The sequence below is a fragment of the Xenopus tropicalis genome, chromosome 4 (assembly GCF_000004195.4).
Source record: "Xenopus tropicalis strain Nigerian chromosome 4, UCB_Xtro_10.0, whole genome shotgun sequence".
In the NCBI taxonomy this organism is placed as follows: Eukaryota; Metazoa; Chordata; class Amphibia; order Anura; family Pipidae; genus Xenopus; species Xenopus tropicalis.
This window is the reverse complement of record NC_030680.2, coordinates 135,819,011-135,836,420: the sequence shown is the minus strand read 5'-3', so window position 1 is coordinate 135,836,420 and position 17,410 is coordinate 135,819,011. Positions and strand designations below refer to the sequence as shown.

General features: G+C 42.0%; 1 protein-coding gene across 4 annotated transcripts in view; it reads left to right on the top strand.

Annotated features, from left to right (window-relative positions):
• The window catches only part of col7a1 (collagen type VII alpha 1 chain), a 136,309-nt gene that overhangs the window by 18,461 nt on the left and 100,438 nt on the right, over window positions 1-17,410 (top strand). For 3 of the 4 annotated variants that reach the window (XM_012961681.2, XM_012961679.2, XM_012961678.2), the window contains exons 3-16: window positions 4,179-4,359; window positions 5,562-5,721; window positions 6,575-6,668; window positions 6,981-7,142; window positions 8,551-8,714; window positions 9,734-9,863; window positions 10,195-10,317; window positions 11,198-11,347; window positions 12,444-12,563; window positions 14,310-14,456; window positions 16,294-16,410; window positions 16,486-16,638; window positions 16,809-16,937; window positions 17,029-17,175. In XM_012961681.2, the coding sequence (XP_012817135.2) occupies window positions 4,179-4,359; window positions 5,562-5,721; window positions 6,575-6,668; window positions 6,981-7,142; window positions 8,551-8,714; window positions 9,734-9,863; window positions 10,195-10,317; window positions 11,198-11,347; window positions 12,444-12,563; window positions 14,310-14,456; window positions 16,294-16,410; window positions 16,486-16,638; window positions 16,809-16,937; window positions 17,029-17,175 (1,977 nt within the window). The remainder of the gene's footprint in view (window positions 1-4,178; window positions 4,360-5,561; window positions 5,722-6,574; window positions 6,669-6,980; window positions 7,143-8,550; window positions 8,715-9,733; window positions 9,864-10,194; window positions 10,318-11,197; window positions 11,348-12,443; window positions 12,564-14,309; window positions 14,457-16,293; window positions 16,411-16,485; window positions 16,639-16,808; window positions 16,938-17,028; window positions 17,176-17,410) is intronic. The other variant, XM_012961680.2, reaches the window with a different exon arrangement.

Below are 17,410 nucleotides of genomic sequence, written 5' to 3'. Positions count from 1 at the left end.
AGGTCACAATAAATAAAAGCTACTGACATCTGAATGAAACATTTTCCATTGGTAGTATGAATGGAAATTCCCTTGACCTAAACTATATAAATGAGATAAATGAGCAGTAGTGTAGCCCACATGGTTTCCTGGTCCAATAAAACCATGAAAATCAGCAGTTAGTTTTGAATATCCTAGTGCATCATTGAATGCTGATATTTCATTAAGTGTTTTACTTCATTATCCCAAAGAATTTGATTATTTGTTAATATAAATTCTAGAGCTCTTTTTAAAGAATGGAATACTATTCTACCATGATCCTATGGCCTATGATGTTTGTCCAGAGATGATCATTGTCTACTATGTATTTTCCTCAGACCTCCATGCCATTATCCCCCATAGACATGCTCTTAGTAAGTTTAGATTGCTGTCTGATTCAGCCTCCTATGGCCCATAGAACCTGACAATGAGTGCCCACTCTCACAACCATTACAATAAGTGTAATAGGTGTCACATTGACTCCAGGTGCAAATAAGAAAGGGTTGATGTCAATTGACCTTGGCTGGGGCCCACCAGGAGCAGGGCCACTTTAAGATACCAGTCGACCCTGGGCAAAATTTCATTGGTGGGCCCCACTGTTCCAAGAAATTTGTGATAGAATAACTCTCAAGCACTTGAAGTTCATTATAGCAACGCAGGTAGAGAAGAAATGATCTGCACTTACTTAAGAAGACATGGTCCCCAGGTGTGCCGCCCTGAACAAACAGCCATGGAAGCAGAAAAATTACAAAATGGTGATGCCACAAGTATAAAGAAATCCAGAGAACCATACTGTAGAGATGATTCAAATGAGGAGTCTCCATTTCTGGAGGATGCTTCTGCCAAAAGTTATTCCAGATGAAAGGTGTGCTAGTGGGTGCCCTATCCTGGTGAACCCTGGGCAAATGCCCCTTTTGCCCATTTATTAAAACGCTGACCAGGAGATCCTCTGGTGCTCTGGCTCCTGCAAAATCTGCTTTAACAATCACTTTTTTTCTGACATTCCCAAGGTTTCTTTCCCTCGTCTTCATAGGGTGGGCAATCAAGTCTGCCCGGTCTTCTGGCTGATTAAGAAAAGGAAGATGCTTCATTTAGAAGTTATTTCAATACCGAACACTGATCGTTTCATTTGTTGTGCCTTCACCTCCAGTTTATTGAAACAAGTCACCTCCCTACTTTACAGGTGAAAATTGGTACTGCAAGTGACAGTGATTGATTTTAGTTTCCACTACAATAACTTTTTGGCACGGCAACTGAAAGACATGCCAGGCACATCAGCTGTAAGAGCTCAGAAAATAAATAGATTTGAGGGAAAATGTAACTTAAGAAACAACTTCCCACTTGACTCAAATGTAATTTCCAGCACTGGTGAATAAGATTCCCCCCGCCGATGTGATATTTTACAAATGAAAAGTTCCAGTGGAATTAATTGGACATTGTTTCCAGCTGCCAAAATGTTAAATGTAGGATTAGTGCTAACAGCTTCATTGGTCACATTCCAGAGTAAGTGTCACAGTACTGGGCTTTATCTCAGCCAGATTTATATTTATAGCAGTCCAAGCCAGGGGTGCCGATGTGTAAACTGGATATTCAGTATTGAATTAGTATTTTATGGGTATTCTCAAGTCTCAGATGGTTTCCTTAATTCAGAATTTTTTTTTTACTTTACACGTATTAAATAGTGATGAGCGAATCTGTGAGTGAACGGCAAAAAATTAGCAAAACGTGGCTGCTGCGTGACTTTTATGCTGAGTGCAACTTTTTTGACATGACTGTGACTTATTTGACGCGGCTTTTTCGTTGTGACTGCAAATTCTTTTGCACAACCACAACCTTTCGTTGACACAACTTTTTCCTTGCTCAGCAAATTTTTGTTCATCACTAATATTAAACAGAGTGCACTATTCCTACCCACTGTCTAAGGCAGTGGATCTCAACCTGTGGATCGGGACTAGTGATGGGCGAAATGTTTCGCCAAGCATGGATTTGCGGCGTATTTCTGCGTTTCGCCATTGGCAGATTGTTTTGCGAAACGGATGAAAAAATTTGCTGCAGAAAAATTCACTGCGCGTCCAAAAATTGTCGCAAGAGTAGTCGCGGGCGTCAAAAGAATAGGCACGCGTGCAAAAATTGTCACAACAATAGTCGTAGGCGTCAAAAGGATAGTCGCGGGCATCAAAAGAACAGTCGCGGGTGACAATTTTTTTGCCGTGCAACATTTTCGCCGTTTTGCGGATCTTTTGAAAGATTCACAATTTTTTCGGCGAATCAAATGGGACAGATTAGCTCATTACTAGTCGGGACCCCTTTGGGGGTCCAACAACCCTCTCACAGGGGTCGCCTAAGACCATATTTCCGATGGTCTTAGGAATAATTTTATTGTTGGGGGTCACCCTATTAAAGGGCCACGGCATTAGGAAGGTTGAGAACCACTGTTCTAAGGTTAAGTATATAACAACTTGGTAGATGCATTGATGACATCTCTTCATCATAATGGAATAATAGTAAGGATGCACCGAATCCTGAATCTTTTATGAATGATTCAGCCAGAGTTAGGGTAAGTAAGGGGTAAAAAGAGGTGTGAGCATAGCCATTTACTTGCGTGACAATGAGTCATGTGGTTTTAGGGGTTTGGATTTGGACAAATCCAAATCGTGATGGAAAAAGCTTGGATTCAGTCGAATCCCAAACAGAAACCTTGGATTTGGTGCACCCCTGATGAGCTTATCTGTTCTGTTTTGCTTTGACGAAAAATTTGCAAAACGGCTGAAAAACTGCATTGAAATCAATAGGTGTTTTTTCACAGCAAACTCATGACTTTTCTTTATGCAAGCAACTTTTTTACTTTTTTTCTCACAACAAATTCATTAAAGTCAATGGATGTTTTTTCTCTCACCGAATACAATGAAGTCAATGGGTTTTTTCCTTACTCCAAATGCATTGAACTGAATGAGCGTTTTTTGTGGCATTTTTTTGCTTCGCCAAAAAATTTGTTCATCACTAATTACTAGTACAGGTATAGGACCTGTTATCCAGAATGCTTGGAAGCAGGGGTATTCCGTAAAAAGTCCATAAAAAGTCTACTAAAAAATCAATAAAACATTAATTAAACCCAATAGGATTGTTTTGCCTTTAATAAGGATTAATTGTATCTTAGTTGGGATCAAGTACAGGTACTGTTTTATTATTACAGAGAAAAGGGAATCATTTAACCATTAAATAAACCCAATAGGGCTGTTCTGCCCCCAATAAGGGGTAATTATATCTTAGTTGGGATCAAGTACAGGTACTGTTTTATTATTACAGAGAAAAGGGAATCATTTAACCATTAAATAAACCCAATAGGGCTGTTCTGCCCCAATAAGGGGTAATTATATCTTAGTTGGGATCAAGTACAGGTACTGTTTTATTATTACAGAGAAAAAAGAATCATTTAACCATTAAATAAACCCAATAGGGCTGTTCTGCCCCCAATAAGGGGTAATTATATCTTAGTTGGGATCAAGTACAGGTACTGTTTTATTATTACAGAGAAAAGGGAATCATTTAACCATTAAATAAACCCAATAGGACTGTTCTGCCCCCAATAAGGGGTAATTATATCTTAGTTGGGATCAAGTACAGGTACTGTTTTATTATTACAGAGAAAAGGGAATCATTTAACCATTAAATAAACCCAATAGGGCTGTTCTGCCCCCAATAAGGGGTAATTATATCTTAGTTGGGATCAAGTACAGGTACTGTTTTATTATTACAGAGAAAAGGGAATCATTTAACCATTAAATAAACCCAATAGGACTGTTCTGCCCCCAATAAGGGGTAATTATATCTTAGTTGGGATCAAGTACAGGTACTGTTTAATATTACAGAGAATAAGGGAATCATTTAACCATGAAATAAACCCAATAGGGCTGTTCTGCCCCAATAAGGGGTAATTATATCTTAGTTGGGATCAAGTACAGGTACTGTTTAATATTACAGAGAATAAGGGAATCATTTAACCATGAAATAAACCCAATAGGGCTGTTCTGCCCCAAAAGGGGTAATTATATCTTAGTTGGGATCAAGTACAGGTACTGTTTAATATTACAGAGAATAAGGGAATCATTTTTAAAAATCTAAATAAATAAGTTATATTCTCAACTTTTTCTCACTTGCAGCAAGGTGCGAGAATGTCTACGACTCAGATATTGTCTTCATCGTGGATGGATCCTCCAGCATTGGTCGGGCAAACTTTCGAATGATCAAGTCCTTTATGGAAGGGTTGACCATTCCCTTTATAAATGTTGTCAGCAGGGAAGGAGTGCGCTTTGGCTTGGTGCAATACAGTGATGATCCCAGGTGGGTATTAATAGATTCTTTAGTCACAGTAACACACTATTTTTCTTTTTCTTTGTGAATCGGTCATCATTTGTGTTCAGTCTAAAGCAGTGTTTTTGGGACATGCCATCTTCAATATGCCAATCAAGGTTTAATATTTGATCTCAGCCCCACCTTAACTCATAAGTATCAGCCATGCAACTATAGATACCAGAATATCTTGGAAAGGTAAAGAAGTAAAATTTCCCCCTAACTGACCTTCCAGTTAGTCTTCTTGAGTGCTGAGTGTCTATGAGTGCAAATAGACATTCCACCAGTTGGACAAAATGTAATAAATAGAAAAAGCAGACACGTGTGGATTGAGAGAACCCCAACGTTTCGGAACACAGTCCTTTGTCAAGTCCCCTTGACAAAGGACTGTGTTCCGAAACGTTGGGGTGATGATTCTCATCATTTTATATATAGTATATATATTGCAATTTTTGGAAGCAAATCATCACGTTTTTTCCACAATTGAAAGTTTTTTCCCAAATCAGGTGTGTACATTTTATCAGAGTAGGCAGGATGAATGCAGTGCCACTCAGTGCAACCATTTGGAAATGCTAGGAGCGTGTTTAGTAGGTAGCTAGAAGAGAGGGTCCTCCAGCTCCCCCAAAGAGTAAAGGAATAGGGCACCCCCTGCTTGAGAAAACACTCCATAAATCAGGATGATCCATTAGGCCCTCCAGCTCTTGTTGTACAAAACACCCTGATAAATGGAGGGCTTAGCCAACCCAAAATGTTTCATTGCATCACTGGGTCAGATTTATGACATCAGAGTGTGCAGTTTTGCATTTTTTAATCTACATTTCAACAGCCAATATCCTCCCAGTATGACCCCTCTAATTTTTTTTATTGAACTAGGGAGTCTGTCTGATATTACTCATGCACTGACAGGAAATTTTGGTTTTCAAATGAATGAAGCAGTTTGATTTACTTCCTAAGCTTGGCACACAAGGAAATATGGAACCAGATCCATCTTTTTGTGGGTTGTCTGAATGAATGGCAGGAGAGCTATTTAGTTATCAGTCCAGTGATTGTATTTATGTTATATATGATACAGTTAATGGCATAGTACATTTGTCTAATCCAAATCATTCAATAAACATTACTTAATTTTGTCTTAGATCTTCACAAAAGTTCTAGTTTTTAAGTTGCTTTTGGGCTTCTTTTATTATCTGCAGAACAGAGTTTACATTTACCACTCACCGGAATGGGACAGAACTGGTTCAAGCTATCCGAAACCTGGGCTACAAAGGAGGAAACACAAGGACTGGTACTGGGTTGAGATATGCAGCAGATAATTTCTTTGGACCTACCATCATCCGACCTAATGTTCCTAAGGTACCATGAATTGTCTCCCAGGGCTCTCACTTCTGCTGGTACATTACAAGGGATTTTTCTATTTTAAAATGTAAATGAATACCAGAATCAAAAGTAAGACTAATCATTAGGGATCAGTTATCACATGGATGATACTGTATGATCTCTGACTCATAATACCTTCAAAAAACAGTTGACTTTGCCAGGGACCAGGAGGAGTTTGAAAATTAACTTGAAAGCTTTATTTATAAAGCTTGGTCTTTTAGATAATCCGAGGCCAAAAAAATGAATGAAATTTGAAGACCTGAAATGGACACCATCGCTTAAGCCTGATGTCACACGGGGCTGATTCTTGGTCATGCTGGCATCTTCTTCAGGGACTGCACGAAGAATCGCACAATCATTCCCTTGGCCCAGGTGCAGGAACACATGGCAGATATTGATGCCGAAACGTGAGAGTTTGCATTTCAGAGCCGACATCTGCCCTGTGTACATGCACCCAGGCCGACACAAAGGCAAGGAATAAGGCTGATGCCAGCATAGGGGCTGATTCTTGACCTCCATTTTTCTACAGGCCAGGATCAGCCCTCTGTGGTGGCTTCATACCACCCCTACCTTGAAGAATTAATAACACCAACTATGTGTTCATTTGCACTGATGTAAAAGTTATTCTTATCTTGTCCTTGTTAGAATGGTTTCCTTAGAGAAGAAGTTTGCACTTAGGCTCTTATTGCTGTCTGGCTTTAGTCCTTTTTGCTCTGTTGTCTATGTAACTCTTCAACCTGGCAAAATACTGCCATTAGATATAAACCTACATAAATATACATTTATAATCATATTACAAGACCTCCCATTTCCCATTTGACTTTTATAGGTTGCTATTTTGATAACAGATGGAAAATCTCAGGATGATGTAGACCCTCCAACTCAAAGGCTAAAAAGTCAAGGAATCAAAATGTTTGCTGTGGGTAAGTTAATAAAGTTCCTAGCGACCTATCCAGACAATAACTTCACTGGCCCTATTTCCCTAGGGTAAGGGTAATACATCTACTTATACACTTCTACAGCTTCTCATGGGCAATAGGGAAAAATGCAATACTATTACAAATGATGACAGGTTTTACCTCAGCAAGTAAAGTATTTGTTTACAGGCTACTATAAGTAACAATGCCACCATACTGGGGTATTGGGAATGCATGGTAAAGGTTACAAACACATTTCAGGCTAGTACATATTGTATTTCTCAATGCCTGCCTAATAATGGATTTCCATTGCACCAGGAATTAAGAATGCAGATAGTCGGGAGTTGACCAGAGTGGCATCTACTCCAACTGAAGATTTCTTCTTCTACGTTAATGACTTCAGAATCCTCGGCTCCTTACTCCCCGTGGTGACTCGGAAAGTTTGTACCAGCACCGGTGGTGTTTTGATTACTGATTCCAGTAAGTCTGACCTTTGAGCTTTCTCAAAAGCTAAAAATTTAACCAAAGTGCTCGGAATTCTCTCTTTACCTAATGTCTTGGTTTTTATTACAAAAATGACCATTAAATAGGAATTAACTTCAGTAGGTTATTGCAGAATTGAGTAAGGGAGCAGGTAGATGTAGATGCAGCCGAGCCAGTTAGTACATTCAAGAACTGGAATGCATATAAAGGAATATCAGTAGCACTGACAGAGACCTATGAACCTGGCTCTCCACCATAAGAGTAAGGCGTCAGAAACCCAGTGCCAAAACCCTGACGTAAAAGATGAGCTGCAGGCTGCATATCCCAATACTATCCATTTTATTTTTGACTGGCTTTTATTGATTTTGTAACCAATCTGTTATTTTTTATGTACGGTGTATTTGTATTTATTTGAGTATTTTTTATGTTTATGGACAAATTTGCTATAGTAAAGCTGTGTAGCTTTCCCATATAATGTCTTGGGAAACATTACATACCAAAGAAGTTGGCTCAGGCTTGAGTTGATCTATTGACCCTACATAGGATTATTACAGCTTGGGACAACCAATGCATACCATAAAGCTCACTTACCCAGTCTGATCCTATTTTTAAAAGTATAGCTTCAGTTGCAGTGCAGAGCCCTGGATGTTTAAAGAAGCTATCACCTCCATTGAATCTTTTGGGTTGCCATGATCTAACGAGAAAATTATCCTTGTAGTACATACAGAGCCAGAACTAGGGGTAGGCAAAAGAGGCAGCTGCATAGGGCGCAACGATTGGGGGGTGCCAGGCAGGAGCCTCTCTTGCCTACCCCTAGTCTGTGCTCCGTTTTCATTGTCCCTGCCGTTTGTCATTACGCCGTGGGGACAATGAACTATCGCTTTGCAATGGGTGCAATGCGATAGCAAAGGTGCAGGGGCGAGGTAGCCGAGGTTTTGCCTAGCCGAGATAGCCGAGGGTTGTCTAGGGCGCCCGGTCGGCTCGCCCTGCCCCTGAGTACTTATAGCTAAACAGGGAGTTGGCAGTGCTTGCTGAACCACAACTAAGATAAAGGTATTGTGGAGGATAATAGTATATAGTATTATTGCTACATTACAGCCTTGGTAAACATGGTTTGGATATTACCTAAATCAGTTCTGATTATAACATGAATTGGGCCAAATATGTCTCATAAAGCATGTTTGAAGGCCAGATTAAATTAAAATGATGTTGTCATTCAGTTAAGTCTATGGAGCCTTTGAGTAGGCTGGCGGCCATAACATTTCTTTGAACAGTTGGACAGCCCTGGCCTACATCATAGTGCTCACCTTCAAATCTGAGATAGAAAAGTATTATATGTAGTTATATTACAGATAAGTTACATCTTGCTTAGACTCCTGGAAATAAAATCTTTATCTTTCTTCAGCTTCCCAAACTTACACAGGACCCACCAACCTGGTTTTCTCTGATCAGGCAGCCAACTCAATGAGAATCCAATGGACTTCAGCAACTGGTCCAGTTACTGGCTATAAAGTTCTGTACGTTCCTCTCACCGGTCTGGGACAGCAGATTCCATCAGAGCTGAGAGAAGTAAGGGCTTTGACTATTATGTAAGAAGTATTACTTAGATTAAAGCATATATCAAAAATATGTATGAATATTGTATAATCTGTAGCCCTACCAGAAGGTGCTCCTACAACAGTACTTCCTGGTTGTTAACAGTGTCGGACTGGCCCACCAGGATACCAGGAAAACTCCCGGTGTGCCCAGGTGTCAGTGGGCCCTCTTGCTTCTATCTATTTAGCCTATTTCATGGTTATTCCCTATTTCTGTATGGGAAAAAGGAAGCCTGATAAATGGAAGAATAGAATATAGTAAGTAGAGAAAAGAGACTAGGAGAATAAAGAGTTTGAGGGAGGGGAAGAGGGATTAACGTTTTGAGAGTGGGCCCATGGTCCAGGGTTTTCTGGTGGGCCCCTACCATCTCAGTCTGACACTGGTTGTTAAAAGGGATATGGAATCTCTGTGCCAGGATGAGTGTTTCCCTGAGCAAGACAATAGGAGAGCCCAACTGTGTCCCTCTTGACAACCAGGGAAAGATGTATATAACACAGTGAATGGCTTATATGAATGAGTGTGTGACCTGGTGAAGACCAAGGCAGAGTATGGAACCCTGTGAACATGTCTGGATAGGTCCTTGCATATCAAATACACAAAGGCCAAACAACCCCATCACAGGTCCAATGTTAAGCTCTCTTATCATTTCTATGACCTTAGGGCCTACAGCAGCCCCTCTGGCTTTTGCCAGAGCTTCCAGATTGCCAATCTGAGCCTGCCAATGAATAAATTGCAGCCAGCGGAGAACTATTTCTTATGTTGTACCAAATGGAAGTGCTAAAAGCTCTCTCTGCTGGTCAAAGATGACATTGCAGCAGATATTTAAGGCACTTCTGTGAACTGGGTATGAGGCTCTGAGTTTGTCCTTCATGATCCTATACTCCCTACATTAAATTACAAGCTTTTTCCCATCACCCCATTTATTCAGTTTGGCTTTGTGCAAGACAAGAAACACTGTGTTAGTTATTGTTGTCTTATTTTTTTTTTTACAGATCACTGTTACTGCAGGGCAAACTGCCTCCGTGCTACAGGGTCTGAGAGCTGCAACTGAATATTTAGTTACTGTTACAGCTTTATATGCTAACAGCATTGGGGAATCTGTGTCTGGCAGAGGAAGAACGTGTAAGTTAATCTTCTTGGCTAATACTGCAGGATCCTGGGAAAAAACAAGTTACTGGGGTATTCATAAATTCATATCAAGCTCTGTCTTCCATAAGGACACGCTGGGTGGTGGGCATGCATAGCTGTGCCTATCCTTCTTTCAGCACTAGGTATGGGTCCCAAAACTTCTATCATACAGTACAGGTATCACAGTGCAGGGTAATGGAGATGTATTCACCTCCACTGTACAGAGCTATGCATGGGGTCTATATTAGGAGGGTTTGGAAGAGTCTGAGTAGTGATGTTTCCATGATTGTTTGTAGCCCAATTTTTAAAAAAAATGTTTTTGCAGTGAGTCCTCTTGGCATATCCAACTTCCGTATAGTGGAGTCTGGTCCCTCCTTTCTGAGGCTGGCATGGGCCCCTACTGGAACGGAACCCCCAGTGGGTTACAGGCTCACCTACGCTATAAGAGGTATGTTTACTAGAGTTTGATTGGTGTATGTCTGGAATTCAAGACTCAATGTTGGCCAGTCATCATTGTCTACCTGGCAAGTCTGGCAAATACAACAGAACCTGGAAAGGAAGCTATTTAACAAAGGGTTATTTTAAAGGTTGGGCCTAGGGTGCAGATAAAGAATAGCTTATTATGACTTATTCATAGGGGAATGGGGGACACTTGTGCTTCATTCAGATGGGAGACTACTGTAGGGGGCCTCTCTAGGCGCAAAGAGCAGGAAAGCCCTGTATTTACCACCTGCCTATGTCATTGGGTGCCACCACTTACACAGCACTTCACATCGCTTTTTACTTAAAGTCCACCACCCTCCTTAAATTTGTCCTACTGAATTCATGGGTTAATGCCGGGTCTAGAGTAAAGTGAAACAGTGGAGTCATTTTAAGCTTTAGCTGGGAGTGAATAAATATATAAACACACCTTTATAAATATCCTCTTTGTAAAGGACTATTTTGGAGGTGGAGATGCACATCATTAATTCATGTATAAGGACAATGTTGGAACTTTATAAATAAGTCATATCAATCACTGTAAAATATTTAACTTTCCTTTATAAATATCTCCCTAATAATCAGTTATGCACCACTAGAAGCTCAGATCTTGGCTAGTATCTCACTGGGCAGGCCTGCTGCTGGCTCTGGCTTGTATCTCGTTAAACTAATTCTCATTACCACACCCTAACGGAGCTGCATCTCCAAGGGGAAAAACAAATTTCCAGCCCTAGAGCTTAATCGGATAAGCTAGAATCTGTTGTCATTAAAGAGCATTTGCTGCAGCTTCTGAATATACCACTTCTGCTGGATGTGGAACCATGTTGTCTCTTTGTTCCTTTCCTCAGGTGACAGTAGGACAGGAGAGAAGACCTTGGGTGCCGGCACAACGTCAGATACTCTCAGTGACCTAAAGCCCAACACTGAATATGTTCTCAGCCTTTACCCTCGATACCAGAGTCAGACTGGAACTCCTGTAACTATTACAGGCCGCACTCGTAAGTTACATATATGGATAGTAACAAGTAATAATACCTTTATTGACTGCCCTCTTAAACAATCAGTATGCAGGCCTGGGTTGGCAATCTGTGGATTCTGGGTAATGCCAGAGGGGCTGCTGTAAGATACCATCGGCACTCACTATTTATTGGGCCTATTAAGGGGTGATCTGTTACCCTAGCTACTAATAATAAAATTCATATTATTTTACCCACAATGCAGGGTTATTTTCCAGAATTCCAGCAGAGATACAACGAGGACACTGGTTTGCATTGCATTATTTGTGGTGCACCAATGTGTCCAGTGTCAAAAAGGCTTTAACTTACAGTTACAGGGGAACTCCACCCAAACACCTCTTTTTGAAAGTAAACATAATTTTAAGCAACTTTGCAATATACATCAGTTTTAAACAATGCAGCCTTTTCATGATTTTTAATGTAATAATATGGTTCCTAAGCCTGGCCCCCTGTTCCCTCCAAATCCCATAATTCCCTGCACACCTGATGTCAATAAGGAAAGGAACATCACAGTGCAATGCATTGTGGGTTATGTAGTTCCTGCATGCTGTCTGTAAGCTGTGGAGAAGTTGTACAATTTGCACTGTTTTAGTCCCTCCTCCCCGCCAGGATTTCATATGATGCAGAAAGAGAAGAACTGTTTTGCAGCTGGATTACAGCATGTAAAAATGCTATTTATTCATACTTCTTGAAGGAACAGATTACAGTGACAGGTATATTAGGAGTGTCTGTGTTGTGTGGGGTTCCTACATCTTTTGGTTCGGAAGCCGGAGTTCTCTTTTAAGTACAAACCAGAAGCATATGTAGGTGGTGCCACATGTAATGGGATGAATGGAAGCAACACCTCCACATGGCAGATGTTGCAGATCTTTAGGCATCCTAACTCAGTACTTTTCATCTTATAGAGCAAAATGGAATCTACTAGTCTTTTGGGGAAAAACACAGATGAACGTGCATTAACACAACTATGTTGGTGTATAGCTTTAGATGTAAAGCATAGTGTTGATTTATGTAACTTTGCGATTGCACCTATGATAGTAAAGAAGCCCTATAATAATAACAACTATTCTCCCTGCAGAGCGAATTGAAGGGGTTGTGCAGCTCTCCCTCCAGGATGTTACATCACAAAGCATGACTGCCACGTGGAATAGGGTCAGTGGCGCCACTGGATATCGCATTTCCTGGGTGTCCCAGTCAGGTAAATTTCTTGCACACAGAACTGTTATACCCAGTTCAATTCTATATAGAGCTGCTTATTAAAAAACATAGCAGTACATATCTTTTTTCAGGCGCAGGAAATCCTTCCATCATGTACGATGGTCACAAGTAACTACCACTGGACCCTCGCTCAATGCATGGTCCTTCTTTGTGACAATCTGTATTTGTGACCTTTATGTCATATAGTAGTCATGTCCATACACTTGGGACAACAGTGATCAATTAATGTCCCCAACCTTTTTTTTCCTTTGAACAACATTCAAATGTAAGAAGTGTTGTGGAGCAACACAAGCATGACAAATGTTCCTGGGGTGCCAAAGGAGGACTGTAAGTGGCTATTTGCTAGACTCTTGTAGAATGGCAGAGTACAGGAGGTTCTAATTGGCATTAAACCTGGATTTCGTGCAACCAAAACTTGCCTCCTGCATAATTTGGTAAAGAGACCACCAAAACCGTATCTGCCAGCTGCCATTAACATCAGTAGGAACTGCCAGTATAGAAGGTTCTTGGCTAAAAAATGTTCTAATGTGAGGCATCTTCCAGCCAGTCCCCCATGAAGACAACAGAAGCTATTTGAGTTTCTCTAAAAGTAAACTTGGGCTTTGCTTCTGTGCAGTCAGTCCTATCGGCATGTTTTATTCAAGCGTTACCTTATCTTACCACAAAAATCAGTCATGCCAGAACGTGCCTGTGGTCTTTGATGAGGGGAAAGCAAAGACATGCCTCCTGGAGCCCATTTCCGTGCCAGGCATTGTCTGCGTGGTTCACGGGGTATGCAGGGAGGTGCCCACTGCGGTATTTGGAATCTGTTCAAACCCAGGAGATTTATGGTGATGTTTAATGTGCAACAAGAAAGAGCAACAAAAGTCCTTAAACAACCTTTGGAGCGATGTGGGAATGTTAATGTTTGACAGGTATTTTGTTAACTGCTCATTAAAAAAAGGGTTTCTTTGGTTTCTCGCACTGCAGATGTTTTGGTAAAAAAATACTTACATCTATTGGCCCAGAACCAGAATTATTATGATTATTTTTAACACATAGTGCTAATGGGAATAGCCTGAGTCCATCTCACAACATGGCAAACAGCAAGACTGAGAGCTAAACTCCCAGAACTCTAATATAAATGTTCCCTAACCTATGGTGAAGAAAGGGAGAAACCAGGGAGCAATCATCTGTGCCAAGGATCCCCAACCTTATTTTACTCATGAGCCATGCTAAAAATGTTGGTGAGCCACACAAGCATGAAAGAACTTCTTTGGGGATGCCAAATAAGGGCTGTGATTGGCTATTTGGTAGCCCTATGGGGACTGCTGGCCTGCAGGAGGCTCTGCTTGGAGTAAAACTGTGTCTCTGTGCTTCCAAAACTTGTCTCCAAGCCAGATGTGTAAATATGGGCCCTACTTTGTCTGGATGTCCCACAGCAGTATAATAGGACTCTTCATTCCCAAATACATTTTAGTGATTCTAAGTTTGCAGGAAGCTTATCTGTAACTATATAATGTAGTTACAGATAAGCTTCATAGTTCCTTACTCTTGAAATGTAACTTTGCACCAACATATTATCTCTCCCTGAGGCTACGGTACATTTTCAAAGCACTTGGCAATCCCCATATGGTCTTCATAATGTAGCTGTGTTAAAATGTATGTATGTAAAAATATTTGGGAGCCACACAAGATAGTCTGTACCTAGGGGCCCAAGATTTAGCCATTTTATCTTGTATTTCAGGTGAAGATGCAAAGGATTTTGATGTGGGTGCCAATGTAAGCTCATTCTTTTTACAAAACCTCCTACCCAACACAGAGTATACAGTGTCTGTAAGCCCACTGTATGGATCAATAGAGGGTCCGGCAGCTTCAACCAGAGTTAAAACAGGTAATTACATGAGTGTAGTTCATTCTCTGTGAAATATCAGTTATAAGAGGACATGATTGTGCCTTCTGCAAAGGGTAGCCTCTGGGAAGGGTCTGGGGCTGTGGGATAGCAGGTATAGTAGGGAGAGATGGTGCCTATAGTAGCAGTGGGATAATAGCCTCTGGGAAGGGACTGGGGCTGTGGAATAGCAGGTATAGTAGGGAGAGATGGTGCCTATAGTAGCAGTGGGATAATAGCCTCTGGGAAGGGACTGTGGCTGTGGGATAGCAGGTATAGTAGGGAGAGATGGTGCCTATAGTAGCAGTGGGGGGGATAATAGCCTCTGGGAAGGGACTGTGGCTGTGGGATAGCAGGTATAGTAGGGAGAGATGGTGCCTATAGTAGCAGTGGGGGGATAATAGCCTCTGGGAAGGGACTGTGGCTGTGGGATAGCAGGTATAGTAGGGAGAGATGGTGCCTATAGTAGCAGTGGGGGGATAATAGCCTCTGGGAAGGGACTGTGGCTGTGGGATAGCAGGTATAGTAGGGAGAGATGGTGCCTATAGTAGCAGTGGGGGGATAATAGCCTCTGGGAAGGGTCTGTGGCTGTGGGATAGCAGGTATAGTAGGGAGAGATGGTGCCTATAGTAGCAGTGGGGGGATAATAGCCTCTGGGAAGGGTCTGTGGCTGTGGGATAGCAGGTATAGTAGGGAGAGATGGTGCCTATAGTAGCAGTAGGGGGATAATAACCTCTGGGAAGGGACTGGGGCTGTGGGATAGCAGGTATAGTAGGGAGAGATGGTGCCTATAGTAGCAGTGGGGGGATAATAGCCTCTGGGAAGGGTCTGTGGCTGTGGGATAGCAGGTATAGTAGGGAGAGATGGTGCCTATAGTAGCAGTAGGGGGATAATAACCTCTGGGAAGGGACTGGGGCTGTGGGATAGCAGGTATAGTAGGGAGAGATGGTGCCTATAGTAGCAGTGGGGGGATAATAGCCTCTGGGAAGGGTCTGTGGCTGTGGGATAGCAGGTATAGTAGGGAGAGATGGTGCCTATAGTAGCAGTGGGGGGATAATAGCCTCTGGGAAGGGACTGGGGCTGTGGGATAGCAGGTATAGAAGGGATAGATGGTGCCTATAGTAGCAGTGGGGGGATAATAGCCTCTGGGAAGGGACTGTGGCTGTGGGTAGCAGGTATAGTAGGGAGAGATGGTGCCTATAGTAGCAGTGGGATAATAGCCTCTGGGAAGGGACTGGGGCTGTGGGATAGCAGGTATAGTAGGGAGAGATGGTGCCTATAGTAGCAGTGGGATAATAGCCTCTGGGAAGGGACTGTGGCTGTGGGATAGCAGGTATAGCAGGGAGAGATGGTGCCTATAGTAGCAGTGGGGGGATAATAGCCTCTGGGAAGGGACTGTGGCTGTGGGATAGCAGGTATAGTAGGGAGAGATGGTGCCTATAGTAGCAGTGGGGGTATAACAGCCTCTGGGAAGGGACTGTGGCTGTGGGAATAGCAGGTATAGTAGGGAGAGATGGTGCCTATAGTAGCAGTGGGTATAACAGCCTCTGGGAAGGGACTGGGGCTGTGGGATAGCAGGTATAGTAGGGTGGGATGGTGTAGAAATTAAGATAAAAGCCCATGGAAAAGAACTATAGATATGGAACAGCAAGTATGGTAGTGGGCAATAGAGAAAGCACAATTTTATATCAGGTAACCCAACCTGCAGCCCTTTGCTTGCTGTTGTCAGACTTATACTGAGGTGCAAGGAGCAAGGTACAAGTATGTTTTGCTCTGGATGTAAGTGAAGTGGGCCCTTCCTATATCTGTTGTGTGCAATATTTTTTCCATTTACTGCCAGATTCAGGAATAGTCCAGGTTCTGAGAACATTGGCAGACAGCCCCACATCAATTCAGTTGACATGGAACATCATTCCAGAGGCCACTGGGTATAGGCTGGAATGGAGGCGAGCTAGAGGTAAGTGCTCCTCAGTCCTTTGAAGTTAGATAATTGAAATAAACTTTGATAACAAATTGTGGGACTGACTTGCAGGTGGTGCCAAGGCTCCTCAGGTGGTTAATTTCCCCACCAGCACCAACAGATACACCATCACAGGCCTGAGACCGGGAACAGAGTATCAGATCACCCTCTTCACTCTGTATGATGGGCGAGAGGTGGCAACCCAAGCAACTACATCAGAGACAGGTAAGGTCAAACCAAACATTAGGGATTATAACATACACATTGCTACAGTTCCCTATCAGGAGCGGCACTACCACCAACACACTTCTCACACCCTCTTCATCGCAACAATAAAAGGCTGTTTATTTTTGTAATACGGTCAAAAAACTCTTATGCAATATCTCTTGTAAAAGAAACAGAACCTCCAGTTGGCATTGTCACAAACCTGAGGGTGATAGAGGCAGCAGGCGGAAGAGTCCGGTTGGCATGGACTGGAGTTCCAAGAGCTACAGAATACAGAGTTGTGATTCGCAGTGCCGATGGTGAGTACCTAGTGCATACCAAGGTTTCATATCTGTCCAATAGATATACAATTGGGATTTATTAACCCTGGGAACAATGTTCACTTAACAGGAACGTTCGAGAGGACCAGGCGTGTCCCTGGGACCCAGAACACAATTGAAATCGATGGCCTTCAGGATGGTGTATCCTACAGTGTGCTGGTATCTGCACTTGTTGGCAGACGAGAGGGCACAGCAGTACCTATCAGCGTCCGAATAGGTAATACACCACATGCCCCAACATGGCACTCTTGGGCATCCCACTAGTTACATCCTTATTTAAAATGTATTGCCTGTCTGTCAGTGTGGTTCCCAAAACTTCTGATGAAAGTACAAATGAAACAAACTTTCTTAAAACATTTAGTTTTGACAACATCTTTGACCACATTACTCCATATAAATAGATCAATATCACTATTTTTTCTTTTTAAATTAATAATGTGACAAATTATGAT